This window comes from Gasterosteus aculeatus, chromosome 15 (genome assembly GCF_964276395.1).
Source record: "Gasterosteus aculeatus chromosome 15, fGasAcu3.hap1.1, whole genome shotgun sequence".
Taxonomy (NCBI): Eukaryota; Metazoa; Chordata; class Actinopteri; order Perciformes; family Gasterosteidae; genus Gasterosteus; species Gasterosteus aculeatus.
The window spans coordinates 4747971-4767987 of record NC_135703.1 but is presented as its reverse complement, the minus strand read 5'-3'; the positions used below and the strand labels follow the sequence as shown (position 1 = coordinate 4767987).

General features: G+C 49.0%; 1 protein-coding gene across 6 annotated transcripts in view; it reads left to right on the top strand.

The window, feature by feature from the left end:
- Positions 1-20017, top strand: part of LOC120833178 (rho guanine nucleotide exchange factor TIAM2) — a 92132-nt gene that overhangs the window by 57132 nt on the left and 14983 nt on the right. For 5 of the 6 annotated variants that reach the window (XM_078089505.1, XM_078089503.1, XM_078089504.1 and 2 more), the window contains exons 5-15: positions 424-596; positions 1460-1684; positions 4820-5005; positions 5269-5412; positions 7580-7636; positions 11286-11462; positions 12015-12119; positions 12208-12286; positions 12394-12483; positions 12588-12815; positions 14686-14780. In XM_078089505.1, coding sequence (XP_077945631.1) covers positions 424-596; positions 1460-1684; positions 4820-5005; positions 5269-5412; positions 7580-7636; positions 11286-11462; positions 12015-12119; positions 12208-12286; positions 12394-12483; positions 12588-12815; positions 14686-14780 — 1559 coding nt within the window. The remainder of the gene's footprint in view (positions 1-423; positions 597-1459; positions 1685-4819; positions 5006-5268; positions 5413-7579; positions 7637-11285; positions 11463-12014; positions 12120-12207; positions 12287-12393; positions 12484-12587; positions 12816-14685; positions 14781-20017) is intronic. The other variant, XM_078089508.1, reaches the window with a different exon arrangement.

Genomic DNA, 20017 nt, shown 5'->3' with positions numbered 1-20017 from the left:
CCTTGACCACGACGTTACACTCGACAGTGAGCGATTTTCATTCCATCCCACCCTAAAGGCTTCAAGGGAATTATGCTGTTGCTTCTCGCCAAATAGATTAAATTTAGGCCACGCTTGCTGCTTTTATATATATACTGCAGAGCACCTCTTGGAAGTTAAAAATATAAAAGAAATAGGCAAGGACACTGTCATCATTTGTGGTCTTTTGAGAGTGTGTAAAACTTTTCTGAGTATCCCGGTCCAGCAGGACTTCATTTGTTGGATGTGTTTTTGTTTCAAGGACATTTCTTCTATAAAAGTTCATGTGACAGCTGTAAAAAAAAAAAAAAAAGAAAGACAGAAAATTTCAGTCTAGAGAAACTTGTTTTCTGCATCACTCACTTACGCACGCTTGTGTCTGTCTTTCTCTTCCATCATTTCCAGGATGTACATTGCTGTTCTACCAGACCTACGGGAAAGGCTCTCTGGAGCAGGAGATGTCCCCTCGCTACGCTCTGCTAGCCGAGGACGGCATCGTCCAGGCCGTTCCGGAGCACCCCAAAAAGGAGAACGTTTTCTGCCTCAGCAACTCGTATGGAGACGTCTACCTCTTTCAGGTGAGGCCCGCTGCTTTCTCTGAAACCCTTTGCGGATGATTGGAAGAGTTCTCCTTCTGGTGTCAGCAGAGTTTGATGAGAACAAACGGAAATATGCAATTGTGGTTATGGGTTTTACAGTTGCAATAAATGGTTTTGGTTGAATTATACCAGACTTTTTTAGCTTCCTATGAATGGACCCAATTTTGGCATTGGAGGGACTTGCAAAGTTCCCAAACTTCCAAGCTCAGGGCCTGAGAGCTCATCCTATTTGCCTGTGGCTGACCTACGTATCACCACGAAACTCATGGCCGTTCTCGGCGCCTCGCCTGTAGCCAACGGCGTGACAAGCTCTCTAGACCTCAGTACGTATGTGATGTCTGCATCTGATTAAGTAGTTCTGTGTGGAGCTGACATGGGCCCCAGAGGCGAGCAGAGAGAAAATCAGCTCGGTAGCATGAAGACAGCCTGGGGTTTCTACCTTTTTTGTTTCCACTCACACGGCCCGTTGAGCATGAGTCAATCCCAATAAAAGGGGGGGTTCGACTGATCTCTCAACTGAAGCGGCTTTTCCAAGTGGATTACAGAGTGATACTCTTGAAACGTTTTTTTTTAAGGGCAAATGTGTGTTTGATTTCAGCAGTCGTTCCAAACCTGTGCTTTCCCATTGCGGCACCGTTAGTGACGTCTTCTTGTTGATCCAGCGAAGCCCATCTGGCCACCCAACGATCTCACCGCATTGTTATTATTGTGGTTAAATAACAGAACAGCATTGCATCGCCGATCCTGGTCGATCGATCAGCCTTTTTTGAACGTCTTGTCATGGAACATTGGCCTCGCTACTTCACCAAGTTGAACTGCCTGTCCCTCCTCGGCCCCTCCAGGCCAGCAACCAGACCGACATGGAGAACTGGGTGACGGCCATTCATTCTGCCAGCGCCTCGCTGCTGGCCAAGCGCCAGGGGAAGGAGGATACGGTGCGCCTGCTCCGGAGCCAGGTCCGGAGTCTCCTGCAAAAGATCGACATGGACGGGAAGATGAAGAAGATGGCCGAGCTGCAGCTGACGGTGGTCAGCGACCCCAAGAACCGCAAGGCCATTGAGAACCAGGTGAGGTGGCGGTAACGAGACTTTAGTGGGAACTTTAGTGGGAACGTGTGCCAGCATCACTGAGCATCACAACGTCGGAGGCCCCAATACCATTTTACACTGCATTATCTCTGAGTTGTTGTTCCGTGGGATAGCGACCACACAATGTGCCTCACTTCATTTGCCTGAATTTGCGACTGCGCCGACTAGCTTGTGCTTATTCGTGTCTGTGGGCGGGTGAAGTGGCCTGAATGCATCAGTCCCCAAACGCATCACTAGAGGCCTAGGGGAGCAGCTCGCTCCCCGAGCATCAGATCGAGATTCCAGATGTTTCCCGGTAATGGGCTCTCAACATGCATTATCCTCCTCCTCCTCCTCATAGCCTGGGGGAGAATCCAAAGCACCCAGCGCTGTGCTGTAGCCTACATACAGCAGATTACGGACGGTATAAGAATCCCCTAATATATTGCTCAGCAAGACCCCCCCAAATACTTTCACTAGAACTTGTTAGTAGAATGTGGGAAATATAGCTTTTTTTTCATTTCTGTGACTGAGCTGCTCATTGACTTGGAGGGTCTCTTGCTTCTCTTACAGCCGAGTGGGTTCGCATTTCGTCAGCTGCTCGTGTCACTGTGCGCTGGCTCAGTTGGACCAGAAGGGCTGTTATTTGGTGTTTAGCTTAAGTGCAGTGGGTGGAAATATGAGCACGTCATTATGAATGCTCGTATTCACAGATGGAGATGTCGCTGCCGCGTGCGAGACTGAGCGTGTGATCTGTTTCCAATTAGCCAGCATGCCACCTCAGAGGACACAAAGGGAAAGAGGCTGGAGTCAATGATAGGGTCAGAGGGGTATGGGACGGGACTCGGATGCAGGCGCCCCCGAGGCTGATGATAGATTTAAGGTTTCGATGGGGTTGTCTAACCCCAACGAGGGCCCCACTTTGATGTACCCCACTCCCACCGATGTCTGCCGAAATCGGTGCCAGTAGACCTCTTTTGAAGACAGCATTTGCCCCCTTTCACACAGTCTTGTTCACGTAGACACTGCGATCAGGTTGCATTGAAAGACTTATTAGGCATTAGGGCTTTTTACAGAAAGGCAGGGGCAGATAAAGAGGGGAAATAAGAAAAGATGGGACTCTGTTAAAAGGAAGGCTTGTGCTGGGCTTGATAGCGCTTAAGTGAATGAAAATAAGTTTGCGTGCATTCAGGCCAGATGGGACAACACATGCCTTGCTTTTTACTGATGTTGGTTGTCTCACTGCAGTTATTCAGGCCTGCTAAAGGCATGATGCAACAGAATGCATATAGGCAGTCAGTGATGCACCCGTGGCATGAATCATCAAATCAAAAAAAATCTGCAGGGCTATTTTAAAACATCCCTAAATGAAGACTTGGATATTTGACTCCGATGGGGTATAAATCTGGGCCTTGCTGGTATATTGCCTGATAGTTATACATAGATGTGCAATTTATTCTGACGCAGCAACTCTGCTGAATTTGCCTTTGCTTTTGAAGAAGGAGCATATCTCATTTACTCAGTAGTACCTTCCTCCCTGTCTGAAGTTCTCTTCAAACCACCCAGTGGGATTTATTTACTGTTCCTGCAGAACACCCTTTTACATATAATGACGGAGGAATAGCAGGATAAAAACATTCTTTCTTGCTTTACTTACTATCGGAAGATTAATGTACATGGTCTGTTTGTCAGCTTGCTTATGGAATGATGAGAACAAAGACACAAAAGCTATCTGCATTAGCTTCTATGCTTCTTGCTAAGCATGCTAATGCTATCTGGGACTAACGTTTTCCCAAAAAGAATACCTGTTTAGTTGCAAAAAAGTTGTTTTTATTATACTTCATTGTGCTACATTTGAGATGGTGGTGTGATCTCTTTAGAGCTCCCTTTAGCTTCTAGCTATAGGCGGCTACGTGGTTTTACTGACCTGTGACATTTATGAGATAATGCTAGCTAGGACAAAAACACAGTGTAACAGTACTATACATGCAGAGGCGTATTCATTTAACTAACTAACTTTAGCCACTTAAAGCTACTAGTTATAGTAAGTACTCCTGGAGCAGATGAAATGTTTGTTTTACTGCTTAGGACCATTTGTTTGTAGACAAAGAGGAAAAACATGAAAAACTTATTCTTTCAAAAGTTGAATAGTTTGGCTTTAAATGAAAAATAAATGTTACCACCAAAAGTTAGAAACTTTAATATATACATATTATAAAAAGTAACGATACTGATTTTACAGATATAGAAGTGAATATTCGAATGCCGTACTGTTTACATGTTTCCACTCATTTATGTAACTGACATGCCACAATGCGTTGCCATTTTGACCCAAAGCCTGTGGATTCCTAAAAGCTGTCTTCGTGGTTCAAGTCAGGAAAGGGAATAATGACGATCTTTGACTCGAGGCTTGTTAAGGGAGGCCACCTGCGCTGGTGGGTACGCGGGCGTTTTTACGGGCTTAGCACATCGCCCAGTATGGTCCCATGTGGATTTCTGGTCTTTTTTGGAGATGTTTAAAAACTCTGAGGTTAATAAAACCACCACCCTCCTGTTCCTATGTCTACAGAATGCCCTCGACGTAAATGAGACCTACTAGCAAAATGCCATCGGGTGCGTTATTGTAAAGAAACTCGCAGTGCAGACGAGACCTATTAAAGTCAGTGGTTACAGAGAGCTGTTTAACTTGAGTTTTCTCAATAAAACCAGTCTCCTGCCAACAAAATAAGCACTTTCTCATAGTGCACATAGTGCAAAGAGGGATGGGGCGAGCCACTGTAAACTGTGTGCATGTCGTGTTTGTGCGTGTGTGCGGGTGTTCTGTGCAACATCACCACTCTCTCTAGACTTTCATAAGAAACGAGCATCAGGATTTACTGCCCACACTCTGACTCCTCGGCTGGATGTTGCGGATGTATAGTCGCATCAAACCCCCACTAATATGTGCCCTCACCCTCCGCCAACATCTGCAAACAATTGCAGCTTGATGCAAAGCCCCTCGGCTGACCCCGGAGGCCCCTCCATGGCCCTCTCTCCCCCACCCCCCCACCCCTCTTTTACCTCCCTTTCACCCTCAGCTATCCCACAAAAACCATTTAGAAACCTGTTAAGTAAACATCTTCCTTTTTCCTCCAGATCCAGCAGTGGGAGCAGAATCTGGAGAAGTTTAACATGGATCTGTTCAGGATGCGCTGCTACCTGGCCAGTCTACAGGGGGGAGAGCTGCCTAACCCGAAGAGCCTGCTGGCAACGGCCAGCCGACCAACCAAAGCCACCCTGGGACGTCTGGGGATCTTCTCTGTCTCTTCCTTCCACGCGCTGGTGAGGAAACACAGGACGAGCCCTGAGAACGAGCAGATGAATGACTAACACACATCATGCACAATACGCAATCAAAGGTCCATGTGTGTGCACTGACTGGATGCCTTTGGACACTACTTGTGCATTTGTTACATTACCATTCTTTCAGGCAAAACACCTTCCAACACACTCTACCTTCACGCATTACTGGAGTGAAAGGAAATCATTGAAATGTGTTTTTTCGTCGAGTTTTGCAGTTCTGATGGCTCCGTGTGTCTGCTCAGATTTGCTCCAGAGACGAGGCCACACTCAGAAGGCGCTCGCTGTCCCTGACGCACCGACGGCGCAAGAAAGGCCTTTTCTCGTCTCTCAAAGGCCTCGACAACCTTACGAAGAGGGGCCGGGATAAAAGGCCCTCCGCCTCACAGGTACCACAACGCGCGCAAGCAGATCAGCGCATTAATTAGATGCACATATCAAAAATCACCAAATATTAGCGTATTGTGTGTGTCTGACAAGCCCGGCAGCAGCTTTTGTCTCTAAATAATCTCCACGGAAACCCGCCTTGATGAAACCCTTCTCCTCATTGCTCCTCACCCTCAAGAAAGAAAGACACTGCTACAGTCATGCATCCATCTCAGCCCTTTTGTCCCATTAAAAAAGATTGCGTTAATTCGAAGCACATAAGCTCACGTTCCTGCCCCCTCGAGCGCACATCCCCCATCAGCATGAACACAGAGGGGCATTCCTTTCCCAGGTCTTAATCCTCACCGGTTAATAATTAGACCCGTGCGAGCGGAAGATTCATTGATACTGAAATCCGCCCCTCCGAACACCGAGGGTATATCCCTGGAGCATGCTGAGCTCATGGTTGTCTATTTTTAGAATCGCCACATGGAAATACTCATCTGCTCGGCTTTTACAGAACTCTGTTCAGTAGCTGAGAGGAGGGGAAGGAGCGGAGAGGAGGAGGCACGGTTTCGCCGACCCTTCAACCCTTTGCGTACTGTTTTGGCGGTCGCACAGCTACGGGTCAACCGTGGACTCCGCGGTGACTGAGCCCCGTTCCACTTGGGCTCATCTTGCTCAGCCGTCCCACCACCTGCTCTGTGACATTTATGCTTGTGCGTTCGCACCCGTCCCGTCCGCGGATAGATATTGTTTTCCCGGCGAGGTCCAGCCCGGCCCGGGCCTAATGAGGCCCAGTTACATTTCGCGGTGCAGACGGCGGCGGTGGCGCGCATGAATTATTGAGCGCCATGTGTGGCATTCTCCACTCTTTCTCTCAGCCCAGCAAGCACCAGCAGATGGTCGTTGTAAAGGCCGCTAAATATTAAACAGCCTCCCTTTTATTTTTTTCCCACCACCTTCTCTCACAAGCTTGTTTTAGTGCTTTTCAGATATCATTTTTTCTTTGCGTAGAAGCGAGCCAGGAACAGAAAAAGGCCGGTCAGGGCTTGGAGGGAGTTTCACAGTTCTGGTTTTCTGCTGTTTTTGACTTCAGCTCCTTGGCTATTCTCTGCTGTAGCGACGAGACACACGTTTGTTGCTTCTTACTCCACTCTCTCTATTTGACGTCCCTACGGAGGAGTTTCATCTCACTCTCCTCCTCCCCATTTGTCTGAGTTTTCTCCGGCCACGTCCTCTCTCAAACCGCCTGTTTCTCAGGGCACAAACACACAAGCGTTAGCCGGCGCCTTTCTCCCACAGTTTCCATACTGACTCATCTGCGATGCCTGAGCCTAAATCTCATTTACCACTGCACCGCCGCGCTTAGCAACCGTGCCCCAAAGTCACGCCCCCCCCCCCCCCCCAATCTCCTTCCCTCTTTTTTTTTTCCTCATCCGTCTTAAGTGAGCTATGTATACGGTAAGGAGCAGGTCGGCTGTGGGAAGTAGGCCAGAAAGGTCTGAGGATTTGTGGACGGGTTGGTGAGCGTTCTAAAATTAGTCTGTTTACAGCCGCTTTATAACTGCACTGGATGAGTTTCGTCTGCTCGGAGGTCAGCCTCCTTCTTACCGTCACAATAGAGTTTATCTCACTTTAAATTAAGCTTCTTGAGAGGGGGGGGGGGGGGGGAAACAATCCCGATCCTGAGCAACCACGGAGGTGTTAAAGCCCTCCGAGGCGGCAGAGTCACCTCCAACACGACGCGCCTCACAGGGCAGGGAGAGGCTCTGAGGAGGAGACGTTGAGGAAGATGAGGAAGTGGATCAAGAGAGAGATTTCCACACCGAGGGCTCGGTGTGTGTGTGTGCGCGCGTGTGTGTGTGTGTGCGTCCTCTTCTTCTGTAACTGGACTGTTTCTCCCTTTCATGTCTCTTCCACACAGAAACCGCTCCGTGTCCGCACACACGCCACATATACCCACCATCGCACCTTCAAAGGCTACAGAGCCCGTTTAGCAGCGCTATCAAAGCGCAGCACTCGCCACACGTAGTTTTTAATTAACAACATAATAGCACTGCTTGTGTGTGTGCGTGTGTGTGTGTGTGTCTGGTATTGTGTTTGCCGGCGACTCAAATTGCCCGTGAGTCGATGGGCGCCGCCGCGCCCCTCCGTCTGCGCTCCTAACTGTCCGTCGCTTTGTTTCAGATCTTTGAGAGCGACGCCGGAGGTCAAACGTACGGCCTCCCCCCCCGGAGCACGGAGGTGAGTTATGGCGTCGGGTAACTCTGTCCGATGCGGCTTGTGGATCTTTGATATATCTATTAAATTTTCCACTGCCATCTTTTATCCCGCGGCGCTGTTTTACGAGCTGAATTATCGTTTTAGGCGTGAAGAAGTCAAGGCGGTGTTACTTTGACCTCCGCAGCGCTTCATCGCTTTGATAGTGGTCCGTGTAAAGATGATATTAATCGCGCGCGTGTATCAAGAAGTGTGTGTCTGCCCTTTGTAATTTACTCGTGCGTGATCAAAGCAGCGGTTCTTTTCATGTTTATCAGCAGGTGTCTGAAACAGAAATGCGCTGCACGTCCAACACCAGATTTTCAAACCGCGTTGAACTCCGGCGGGCCTCCAATTTTGGGGCGTGACTCTGTTAACGGAGAGTGTCGACCACACGTGAGAGTGTGAGTGTGTTGATTTCCGGTAAAGGTTGCTGGGCGGTTGAGGAGCGTGAATTATGCAGCCTGATTACGGGGCGGTCGCACACCTCGGTATGGCACGTGTGGCCCTGTCAACAGGCCTCCATCTCTGCTCCGTCAGGCTTTAACATTTCAAAAATGAGAATCATTTCGCAATAAACCCCAAATGATACTTTCAAGCAAGAGTTGGACGAGAATATCGACGTCGTTGTCGTGCCCGTCTGTGTGGCAATGGGGCCACGGCCAGCAGCAGGTTAGCTTGTTCGTACACAAACTACTTGGTGTTAAAACAACAATTAACTATTTCTTGGCTGGGCACAAAGAGGGAAGAGCAAATTCTTGTTTTGAGCCTTTTCTTTGGATACATTACCACGCTTACAGTTTCCCCCCGTTTCCAGTCTCTATGCTAAGCTAACATCAAAGCATGCTACATCCAGCATCAACGCCTGCTAGATGTAGCATCGTATTAAACAGAGCGATATCAACCCTCTCACTTCAATGTCCGCAATAAAGCCGATTCAAATATTCCCATAAATATTCAACTATTGACTGATTTTGGCTGCAGCCCACCTGCTGAGAACGCTCTGAAGTGACTCTTAAGCAAGCAAATACCTTTTTTTAAAATTCAAATGGAGCTATTCTGCAGCTGAGCCCTGACATGTTTGATAGATATATTTTCGGTCCCCTCGCGTCAAATCTCATCCAATCTTTCCAGTCGGTGACAGATAAGAACAATAGACGCTTTTAGACGGGTAGAGTCTTCTATTCCGCAGGATGCTATGATTCATCGTGTGAGTGTGGTGAATGAGGCAAGTGTTAAAACTTCCCCCATTTAGGGCCTAGTAATGGACTCGGGACACAACAACGGCCTTCATTGAGTCAACGCTTCAATCTATTTTTTTAATGCGGCGGCGTATTTTGGTCTCTCCGAGAGTTGGAGGTGGAAACCGGCTCGTCAGTGGAATGGGTTTGATTTAAGGGGATTAGGCCCCTTTGGGGCAGAAAAGGTGAGGCAGGGGGAGGACGGCTGAGCTTTATTGATTTTTGTTGGCACATACATCATCTGTCTTGATGACATTGCTGCTGTTGTCTCAAATCCGCCGAATTACTCTCATAAGCAATCATCTTCCGCTAATCCGTCAAAGTGAAGTCGAGTGAAGGGTACGTCTCCGTGCGAGCTTTCGTGTATATATAGCGTGGGACCGCCGTGGCATTTACTCTACAAATCCTTCATCCACGCGCTCCTCCTGTCGGCACAGGAGGGAGTGGACGGGGTTGACTTGAATAGTGAACTCCTGGCCCTTTGTGTGGCATTCTGACACTCACTTTGAGCTATTCACATAATTCAATGGGGTAATCAACGTATGGTTAAGGGATAAGATTCAGGTTTAACTTGTTAACTATTTGTTTCCCACAGAAAAGTGTTCTCTCTCTCTCTCTCTGTCTGTCTCTATAAAAAGGTTATTGGCCGGTGATCTCGATCGGAACATGCTGATGCCTCTTTCATGCTTCACCTCGTCTCACCACACTTCTCTACCCACAAATACACACCTCCGACTTCTACATGAAACAAATGGCACCGGCGCTTGACAGTGTAGGCGGTTACAAGCTAGCGTGTGTGTGTGTGTGTTGAAAGGTTTGTGACCGCAACGCAATAAGGAACCTTGGTTGCAGCTTTGAGGAAGTGAATCGCCTTTGAATAGAAATTTTCCTGAAATAGATCTCAACTGCTTCTCTGTTTCTCCTTCACGGCCACGCTGTCTCCTCCCGGCAGTCCTGTGACGTTTGTGTTTTCCAGTTGCTTAGTGGAAAGGAAAGGGTGCGCACTTGCATCCACGTTCCAGAAGCTGCGGGACGCCGGGCGGCTGAATCCAGGCGACGCGCGCACACACACACAGACACACACACACTCGCCACACAGAGCACTTGTTGGAGTCCGGCGCGTGTCCGGACCAGGCTCTTGGCAGTCGTTCATGGAACGTTGACCGGACAACCGTCGGTGTGTCGCAACCCTCCTGCGGCCATGAATGAGCGCACAGTTGTTAGTCAGCCGCTCGTCGGGTCGGCGCACTCCACCAAATCTTTGTTTTTTCCGGTCACGCCACGTCGCTGTGACACGAAACGTGGGCGGTCATGCAACGAGTTGCCATGACGGCTCGTTTTCTCTTTCGGTAAGCATGACCTCACGTCCCTCACACACACACACAGGCCGAGTGTGTGCGCTGAAGTGGCACCTTGTGTTCCTGCATCCTGGCAGGTTTGGAGGGGGAACATTTAGCAAAGAACACTGGCGGCGTTTATTTCGACTCTGGCTCCTTACGTAGGCGAGTCAACGGACATTTAGATGACAAATTGAGAAAATGTGTGCGTCTTGCGCCCGCGGCTACCTCAGCTGCACGGAGAGAAGTGTATGCATTTGTGTGTGTTTGTGTGCGCGTGGGTGACGCTCTGAATCAGAGGCCACGGCTTGTCCCTTTTAGGCTTGTTGTCTGACAGGGGAAACGGTCTTTTTCCTCCTCGCGGTGATGCATCAACTGCAGGCTGTCAGCTTCTCAAACAGACACCAGACAGAAATCCTCGTCTGAGGCATCTGGGGCTTTGATAATTGAGGCCTTCTGCTGCACCGTGGAGTCTCTCCGGCAGGCCCCTCCGTGCAACAGCGCCGCTTTCCCCCTCCAGAGACACAGAGTCGCAACCAAAACCCCCAAATGGCTGACTGGTGGGCCAGCCCCCCCCCCCCCCCCCCCCCCCTCTTCCCCCCCATAATACCCAGCACAAACCTCACTGTTAATGCCACCATCAAGCAACCACCTTGAAATGGCCGTTTGATTTGATCTTTAAGATAAATCGTGAATCCCTCACTTAGGCCAGAATTGCGGCTGTGGCTTTTGAAACCGAATGAACGAGGCGACATCGCCAGGGAGTCTAGTCCGCCGGTCGACACCCCCCCCCCGACGATCCGCTTGTGTACACGGGCCAGTACGCTGACTCTTACGTGTTGTCAAGTGACTTCTTTTGAAAGGCTTAATTGTATGACATCTCCGCTCCGCTGCTTGATCCACAGCCAAGCATTCGGACTAATGGAGCCGTATTGATTTGTGTGCTGTTACTCAAGGTCTACCTTTCCCTCCCTCCCGCCCTCTGATTCCATTTACTACCCCCCCGCCCGCCCCCCTCATTTCCTCTACCCGCACCCTTCCTACCCTCTCCCACAGAGGCTGGACATGCTGACCAGCATCTACTCCATGTCGCCCCCTGAGGGCAGTTTGTGGGACGGCATCAGCGGCGCCTCGGACGCGCTGACGTGTGTCTACATGCCAGACGGCCTGACGGTCCAAGTTCCTGTCAGAAGAGACCAGACGGCCGCCGACCTTCTCTCTGCATCTTGCAAGGTTTGCTTGGCAGCTTGCTGCGGAGAAATTATGACATTTCACCACAATAGGAGAACAATGCGCTGACAGGTGTTGCAAACCCCCCCAACAGTATGACAATTTTGATTTAGTGGTCTTTTATTTTAACTTAATCCTACCACCTGTACTTAATGGTAATGTTGTGTATTTTTTTCCTGTAATGTGGGGTTTAACTGCACCTGTATACAACGTTAATTTGTGTTTTATTTTCAGCCGTGACGTAATAGTCGAATGGTCTTTGTTTGAGCACCTGCAGAAGCAGATCTGGCTACATTATGTCCCCATGAGCTTGAAATAACACCTCTGTTCATTCACACGGCCCCTTAAGAAGGGCCGCACGTACATGGACACGCACGCACGGCAAATTCCCCTGGGCAAAGCTTTTTTTGTTTACCGCGAATTCCTCATCGCAAAGTGTAAAGTCGCTGAATAATTCACGCCCCGGCCCCACAGCATCTGTGTGAATGAGCGCTGGTGCATGAAATATGTCCGCTGATTTTGTGCATACAGCCCACTGAACATTAGTGTGCACAGGTGAAACAGCTGGACGCGGGCCTGCACTGCCTCAGACTGCACAGGCGAGCGGGGCAGGGCGTGGAGGTCCGATACCTGGCTCCTGGAGAGCTCCTCGGCGACGTGGTGAGGAGGGAGAACATGCAACGTCACGCCACGCGGCGTTCTTGGTGATCTGCTCTTTGCTCAACGTGCATTGCTGTCCCCCTTGTAGGTCAATGATCAGTTGGAGGTGGTCCCGGTTAATTTTTTTAATCTGCACATGAGAAGGCCGAGCGACGCAGGAGACTTTGGTGAGGCGACCACGCGTATACGTGGACTGATTTTAGATGTGGTTGTGTCTGTAGCTTTCGTCATCTTAACTCTCCTTGCTGGGCTCCATCTGTCGTCTCTCATCCAGGCTTCGCAGTAACGGGACACATTGACAGCCAGAAAAACAGCAGGATCTTTGTCAGCGAAGTGCTCCCCGACGACCTGGCGTTCAACGAAGGTGCCCGCTCACTCAGGAGTGCCGCAAATAACGCTGAAGCCATCGATTCCATTGCTCTCCTCCCTCCCTCCGCCTTTTTCTGCAACTCGCTTGTCTCTTGTCAGGCCTGCGTCCGGGCGACGAGATCCTGGTGCTGAACGGCAGGTGTGTGTCGGGCCTCGACTTGGCTCTGATCCAGACGCTCTTCGCCGAACAAGACCTGCACCTCAGCCTGAGGAGGGACGGGGCGCTGCCGTCGCCGCCGCCGCCGGTGACCTGCGACCCCCGGGCCCCTCCCCTCAAACCCAACCAGGAGGTCCGCGGCAAGCACCACCGCGCCAAGTCCTCTTCAGGTGCTTATGCCAGTGTGGCACCGAACCACAGAAATCCCCGTACATCTGGTCGTTAGCGGGGATGGATTTGCACTGGGAAATGATATCGGTTTTACTTGCTTAACGGCACAATTGAAGGTAGAGTCGATAGTGATGCCTCTTAGTTTCATTTTGTCAGACAGATGGTGAGAAGGAGAAACCGACGTGTCGGCTGTGAAATGCTCGACACACACTTTCGTTTAGCCCTTCCTCGATTCTGTGTGCTGTTATCAAGTTTTCTCTGAAAGCAAGGTAATCACGCTGTGTCATCCTTCCTCTAAACAAACGTGGGTCGGCCACTGCTCACAGTCAACACCCTGTCGACGCATCCAGTTTTCAGTTTCATGTCTTTGCATCACGCTCCGTTTCCAAATGAGTTTTTGAGTTCGTTAGTCTCAGCAATATGGGATTTAGCAAAGCCTCGAAGTTACTCGTCGGTGGCTTAATAGCGTTTGCTGCGAAAGGTTTGTTTCTTAAACCACAAAACAGCTTACATCACTTCTGCTCTGGTGAAGACCGCATTTCGTTCGGTACTTCCTCAAGAGCCACCCCTTCCCTCAACACGCTCAAAAGTCTAAAGGACCAGAGATGAAGTCTCACAGTTCTGCGAGGGAGAGGAGAGACCAGGGTGGGTTTTTGACTGTGAATGCAGAGCTGCCCGTCAGCTTGGTTTTCTCTCACTGGGGATCTGAGGTGTTGGAGAAATAGTAAGTCCATCCAAGTTGCCCGGAGCAACACAGCTGATGCCCGGCTGGTAGGGATACGTTTTGTTGGTTCGAGCCTCGATCTGAAAAGGTAAGGCGGATGTATTGGTGCAGCCCGAGTCAGGTTTAACATTTGTTGCAGTTCTTCGGTTTGTTCAGTTCATGTGGTCTAATTATTTCCATTTAAAATCTGAAGATTTGAGGACGGCGGCGAATTAAACTTTTGCGGCTTCAGGACACGCGCCTTTTAAATTGCCTTTTAACATCCTTGAAAAAATAATTACAACGCACCAAAACATTACAACTGCCTTTCTGTTGACTTTTTTTTTTTTTTTTTCATTGTTTGGCATGAAAAGTATAAACAAAGAGTCCGTTTCCCAGAAAGTATCAAGCCTCATCTCAATGATTGCAATTCATTAGTGCCTCCTGCTCCACAGCCGTAATTGAGCCGGGAGGAATTAAGGACTTGACGGCCTCATTACGGAGAGCGGTGTGATCAAAGCGCCTGCAGTTTGCTTCTCGCTCTCTAGAGGGCGTGTGATTTCAGACAGGCGGATAAAGAGGCACGGAGGTGAAATCAGACATTAACACAAATCGTTTAACGATGACATCCACAGGAAACCGTGTTTTTATCTTGATGGATTCGGCCTCGTGCAAATGTGCGAGACAAAAAGAACCAAATTCCGATTACTGGATATCTTTTGTGAATCTACTCCATCAGCTGATTGGCATCTTGAAAAAGAGGTTCTGCTCCACAGGAGGTCCAGAAGTTTGCCGTTGTTTCCTGCTGTCACATTAGCCCGCCTCCCAGGCTACAATCAAGGATAAAGTCTGTTCGTGTGCCAACCGCTAGAGTTTGTCCTCTTGGACCTTGAATGTAAAGACAGGTCACTGGGGGTATTCGCTAACGTCCCCCATGTCATTACGGATTAAGTGCAAACACATAGAGTTTCATAGCTACTACTAGAAAGAAGACATATTTTACAATCTACGAGAGCGGCAGGCCGCATCGATGGTTTTAAACAATAACTAGCTTCCATTGTTTGTGTACTGTGGTCAATAGAAGGATGTGCTTCAGTACACGCACACGCCTACTAAAGCTCAACCCGATTTAAAAAATGTCCTCTTGTCTCTCTCTCTTTCCCCAGATGTGGGCAATGCAGCTGATGGTTCTGGTTCCCCGGGTGTAGGACTGGAGGACAGCTCCTCCCTCTGCACGCTCAGGCCCGTTCAGCACAGCAAGGTAGGAGAGCTGAAAAGAAAGTATTTCCATTGTCTCATAGAAATCCACCTACAGCACCCCCCCCCCCCCCTCTCTCTCCCTCCCTCTCTTTCTCCCCCCTTCCCCCTGCCGGGTTAGTCTGTGTTGAATAAAAGTGGGCACACTGTGGTGTGTGTGTGTGTGTGTGTGTGTGTGTGTGTGTGTGTTTGTGCCCACTCACACTGGCAGCTGTGGGATTGTCAGAAACCAGACAGGCACCAATTTCTTTGGCATTACCATAACTAGATACGCCATCGTAGCCAGCGGTACCAACACAGCTTATTACTGTCATGCAGATAGGATGCGGGCTAAAGAGAAGTGGCTGTGCCCACTGCCTCCTCAACACACACGTACATGCATACATGCACGCATGCGTGCACGTGACTGAGTATTCCCGCCGTGCATAAATAAATCACATCCACTCAAACTTGCATATGTAGCATCATATCGAAACCAACAAACAGTATATTTTGTAAATACTCATATTTCCTGTGACAAATTCCTGGTGCTTGTGTCTGCCTTCTTGGTCCTGTCTTTACTCTTAAACACTATGCAGGCGGCCTGCAATCGATACAACTCTAGTGTCTGTAATATCTGTGAATATGCCCAATGGTTGTCCCTAATGATTCATGCCAGATTGCATGCCTATTTCTGTTCTGTCTGTTGTCGAGCATCCGGCCAGGTTTTTGATATGCAGTTTATTGAAGTCATTAAATTGAGCATGAGCCCGTCCCGTTGGGAATTACAGCCCGCAGTGATGCAAGAAGGGAAAGTGAGTGTGTGTACCAGTGTTTATGGGGAGCAGTAATGAGTGCGTGGTCATCACAAAGAGCCACGTGCCAGTGATCTGGACATGGCTGCAAGACAGCCGAGGTGTGTGTGTGTGTGTGTGTGTGTACGTTCATGCATATGCCCCTTCTCTTACATAATTTAGCTAATACGTCGTGTCCTTTGTGAGCTACGTAGTTACTGTCAACAACGTTGAGTGCATGTCTGGCACACTTTCACCAACCTGCTCGTTATGTAACGAGGCCTAAATTGGAAAGGGAATAGGCCGTCATGTTGTCGTGTTTATTTCATTAATGATTCATTGATAGTAAATCCAGGCCAAATATCCAGAAAACCACCTCTAATTGCTGTAGCTGCCCATGCCGCTCTCCTCTAATTGCCTGTGTCGGAAGATGCCGTGCAGCATTTGACCCGAGGTCAGCCGGGAGGTGGATTAGAGAGGAGGACTCGTGCCCAAGTCTCCTCTTTCTGAATGCCCAGTCAGTCCCGCTGCGCTGGGATCTGCACTGCACCACGGCTGCTGCTGCTCAGCGGAGGAGTGGATGGGAGAAAGGTGTGTGTGTGTGTGCGCGCGCTTATGTCACTGCATATGTGCTCACTTGAGGCACAAAAGGAGGACCGGCGCTATGCCTCCACCAGGGAGTGTCGGCCACTGTGGCAAAACAAAGGCTGGTGAATACTTTGCATTTTTGCCTTCTCACTAGGCGAACTATCCTTGATTAATCGGCCCTTTTACATTTCCAATTTGTGGTTATTACACAAGAGCGATCCGTGTGTTTGTGTGTGATTTTGAGGCGCTCACCAGGCACGGTTAGCAATGTTTTACTTTATTCACTTGCTTAATTGATAGAGGCACTGATTGTGACTCCTGCGCCTGTGGGTTACTCAATGGGACGTTTGGCTACACGGCACACAGCAATCGTTTTAAAGCGGTGTCGCCGTAACCAATCGATTGCGGACGCGAACTGAATTGGTGCCGGAAAACTCCCCCGCAAGGTCCGTCAAAATAATTTGACATGCCTCGCGCTGTGAAGTTGTGCAATCATACGAATGCATTTAGGCAAAATATGAACGCCGGCATCCATTTTTTTTTGTTTGTTTGTGCTTTACCTAATCTTAACTGGTTTAGCAACTGAAGGGCTTTAATAGCGGCTCGATGGGGATTTGTCTGCTGAAAGGTCCTCATCACATCACACTCCTCCATAGCGTTCCGGGCGTTCTCAGGAGACAGATGGAAGAGACACGGGAAGTAATCTGGCATGATCTGAATTCCCCACATGGCACCAGTCAACACGTCAACCTTTGCACAAGCAGAGGAACATAGCAGGGTGACATTAAGGTTCTTGTCACTGAAATTATTAGTCGGTTGATCAATAGAGAAATATATATACCGAACATTTTACCGTTTCCAGCGTTTAAAATTTCATCATTTATAAGATAGTAAAAAGTACAGAACATCTTTTAGATTTTGGACAGTTAATATTACAATTACATTAAGTATGCAGGAAGTTGGGATTATCACTGTATATCAGTGTGTGTAGCATCACTTCTACTGCCATGTTACTGCACGTTGTAAGGCTGCCTGTCATGTGTTTGACTCGAGGTTTAAACAGGGGACAGACATATTAAGCCTCTTTGCCTTCGTCCAGACTAAAGGTCTCCATAAGAGCATTTAAATGGACTTATGAGGAGAGCTACACCGGAGCCATCTTCTGTCTGGCTCTCAGTAAGCGAGAGAGAGAGATTTGGCTTGATTCACCTGATTCAAGTAGTGATGTTATTCCGCTTCATCTCTGATCAGAAGAAGGTATTAGTCGGCTGCAGCATTTGGGCGGTTTCTATTACCTCGTCTCTCCTTCAGGTCCCTTATGGACGAGAGGAGTCTGAGAGGTGTTTTTAACACTTTTAAAAAAAATGTGTGACTAACAGAAAGTTTAAATTATTCCTTTTTTCGATTCTCCTCTCTCATCGCGGCTCCTAGACTTCAAAAGAATATGGTAGATGCCTACGGATATTGGGCCATATCTTCTTCTTCAAACACGCTCCCGTCTTCCTCGGAGCTACAACCATCCCCTTCCCAACGTTAAGAGAATCTACTTTACCCGACTGGGGTGGATGTCTGTCTGGGATGGGAGTCTGGAGGGGTATATTTACTGAGACGTGTGTGTGTGTGTGTGTTATGACTAAACCATGATGCCAGATGCCATCTGGCCGTGAGCAGGCTAATAATCTGGGCTTAGTGTTCGTTCTTGCTCGCCGGCTCTCGTCAGTCCACTCCACAGTGAACAAGTTGGAAAGACATAGCTGGAGACAAAGAAAACGTACAAAAGAGGGAGCGACGCAGGGGCCGATTGGGACCCCGGATCGACCATGACTGGAAATGGCTGAAATGGCCGCGCCGCGGGTGGCCGGCGCAGCCGGGGCCGTGGCCGTGGCCATACCCATCGTGGCCCCGGCGGTGAGCGATGAAGATCCTCAGCCGGGCCTCTTCCTCACCACCTTAGTCGGGCTCTTCATGCGGGACCAGTCGCCTGTGCAGGCCCTGTGCTCCCTCCTGGCCATGTGCTGGTTCTGGCCGTCCGGCTGCCAGGCCGAGGAGAAGGACCTGCTGCGGGGCTCCGTGCTGCTCAGCTTGGGGAGGTTGGTCAAAGACAAGCTGGGCTGCCTGGCTCGGGACATGGCCGCCTGCCTGTCCTGCAAGAGGGACGCCAAAGGGGACAAGCGGACGGTAACTATCGTGCTTCTCGCTCGCGGGAGATTTTCACTGAGGCAGCTGATACTATGAGGGTTCACACTCGAGCTGCAAACCTTCACACACAACTCCCACAACCTTCTGTGTGTATTTGCTAAAAATATCTCCAGTGCTACGAAGTAATTTTACACTCAGAGCCTTTTATTTGCATTTGATTAGCAAGTCAGCCTTTTTTTTTCTTCTTTTTTTAAGCGCTCATAAATTACAGTGTGCATTTACAGTATCCCATGCAATATGTATGAATTTACTGCATTTTTTAGCCATGCTAGTGGTTTGGCTCCAGCTTTGTCGGCCCAACTCATGTAGACGGAAACATCTCAAACTATGGGACAGAGGCCATGAAACTGGCCAGAGGATGAAACACACTCACTTTGATGTTCCTTTGACTATTTCTTCTGCGCCATTTATCCCAAATCAATGACATTCCTACCAACCCGAGCTGTACTTTGTGACTAGTACCCGATAGCACGCATGTTAGCACGCATGTTAGCACGCTGATGTTTGAACACGGCAAGCATTGCCTGCTAGAATAGTTTGTCATTGTGACTCAAACATTTGCTCATGTGTCGTGTTTCCTACCGGTTGACCCCGCCAGCCCACTTAACCCAGCCCTGACCTGGTGGTCTTTAATTGAAATGTTCTCCTGTAAGATTCATTGTTGCAGACAGTCAAAAGGTTATAGCGTTACTTTTCTCCCGCCTTTATTGCCGTTCGTGGTTTTATCTCGGCAGTAATGTCTGTAATATAATTAATTCTATTGGTCTGACTGGCAGTTAGAGTCTTTATTCATGTATTCACTCACTAACTGTCCCCCGGTGTGCCTAGTGGGTCTATTATCTGTTAGCATCACGCCATCTCTGGCAGGTCTATGGTGTGAATAGTTCAGGGTCCTTTGGTCACTTCTGAATCACCCGGATTGATCTTTTTCCAGATCAGAAAGGGAAACGGGGGCTGCACAGGGATCTGCATTAGTTATTCCTCAGACGTGTTCAGTGTTGACAACAAGCATTTCCACTGAAAATTTCACTTAGATTTTGGCATCTTGCTGGGGTAAGCACGGCGTGCTAACGTTATTCTGCCTGTGCACTGGCAGTAGCGCAGCGGAGAGGGTCCGGATTGCCGAGGGGACTCGGGCGCTGTAATTTGAAGCCGGCTTCATTATTAAAATACAGTCCTCCTCTAAAGTCCTCTGAGACTTGGTGGAATAATATTTGTTTAGGGTGAATAATACAAGGCGCAAATGGGCTTGAGTGGAGCGCGACGGGACCCCCCCCCCCCCCTCCCCCATTCCCCCATCTGCTGTGTTTGATTTACGATCATGCGTCTCTTTTTATTGAGCTTTGTAAAGAAGATGGCATCATGGCAGAATAGCCCACTAACATGGCGTATGAATCACCGGCCTGCCAGGACTCGCTCTCTCTCACTCTCACTCTCTCTCTCTCTCTTGTCACAACAAGGCTGCTTCTTGTGAGGGATGGGCAACGCTATTCCCAGGGGCACACCTGTATTTCATCCCCTCTACTTCTTTTTTTTCTTCTCTTAAAAATCCTCTCCATCACCGTATTTATTTATTTGTGTATTTTGGAGAAGATTGGGCCTCTCTGCTGTTGAAGCGCTTCCTTTTGGGATTGGTTGCAAAGCCGACGGAGTTCTGTACATAATGAATCCGTTGGAGCGT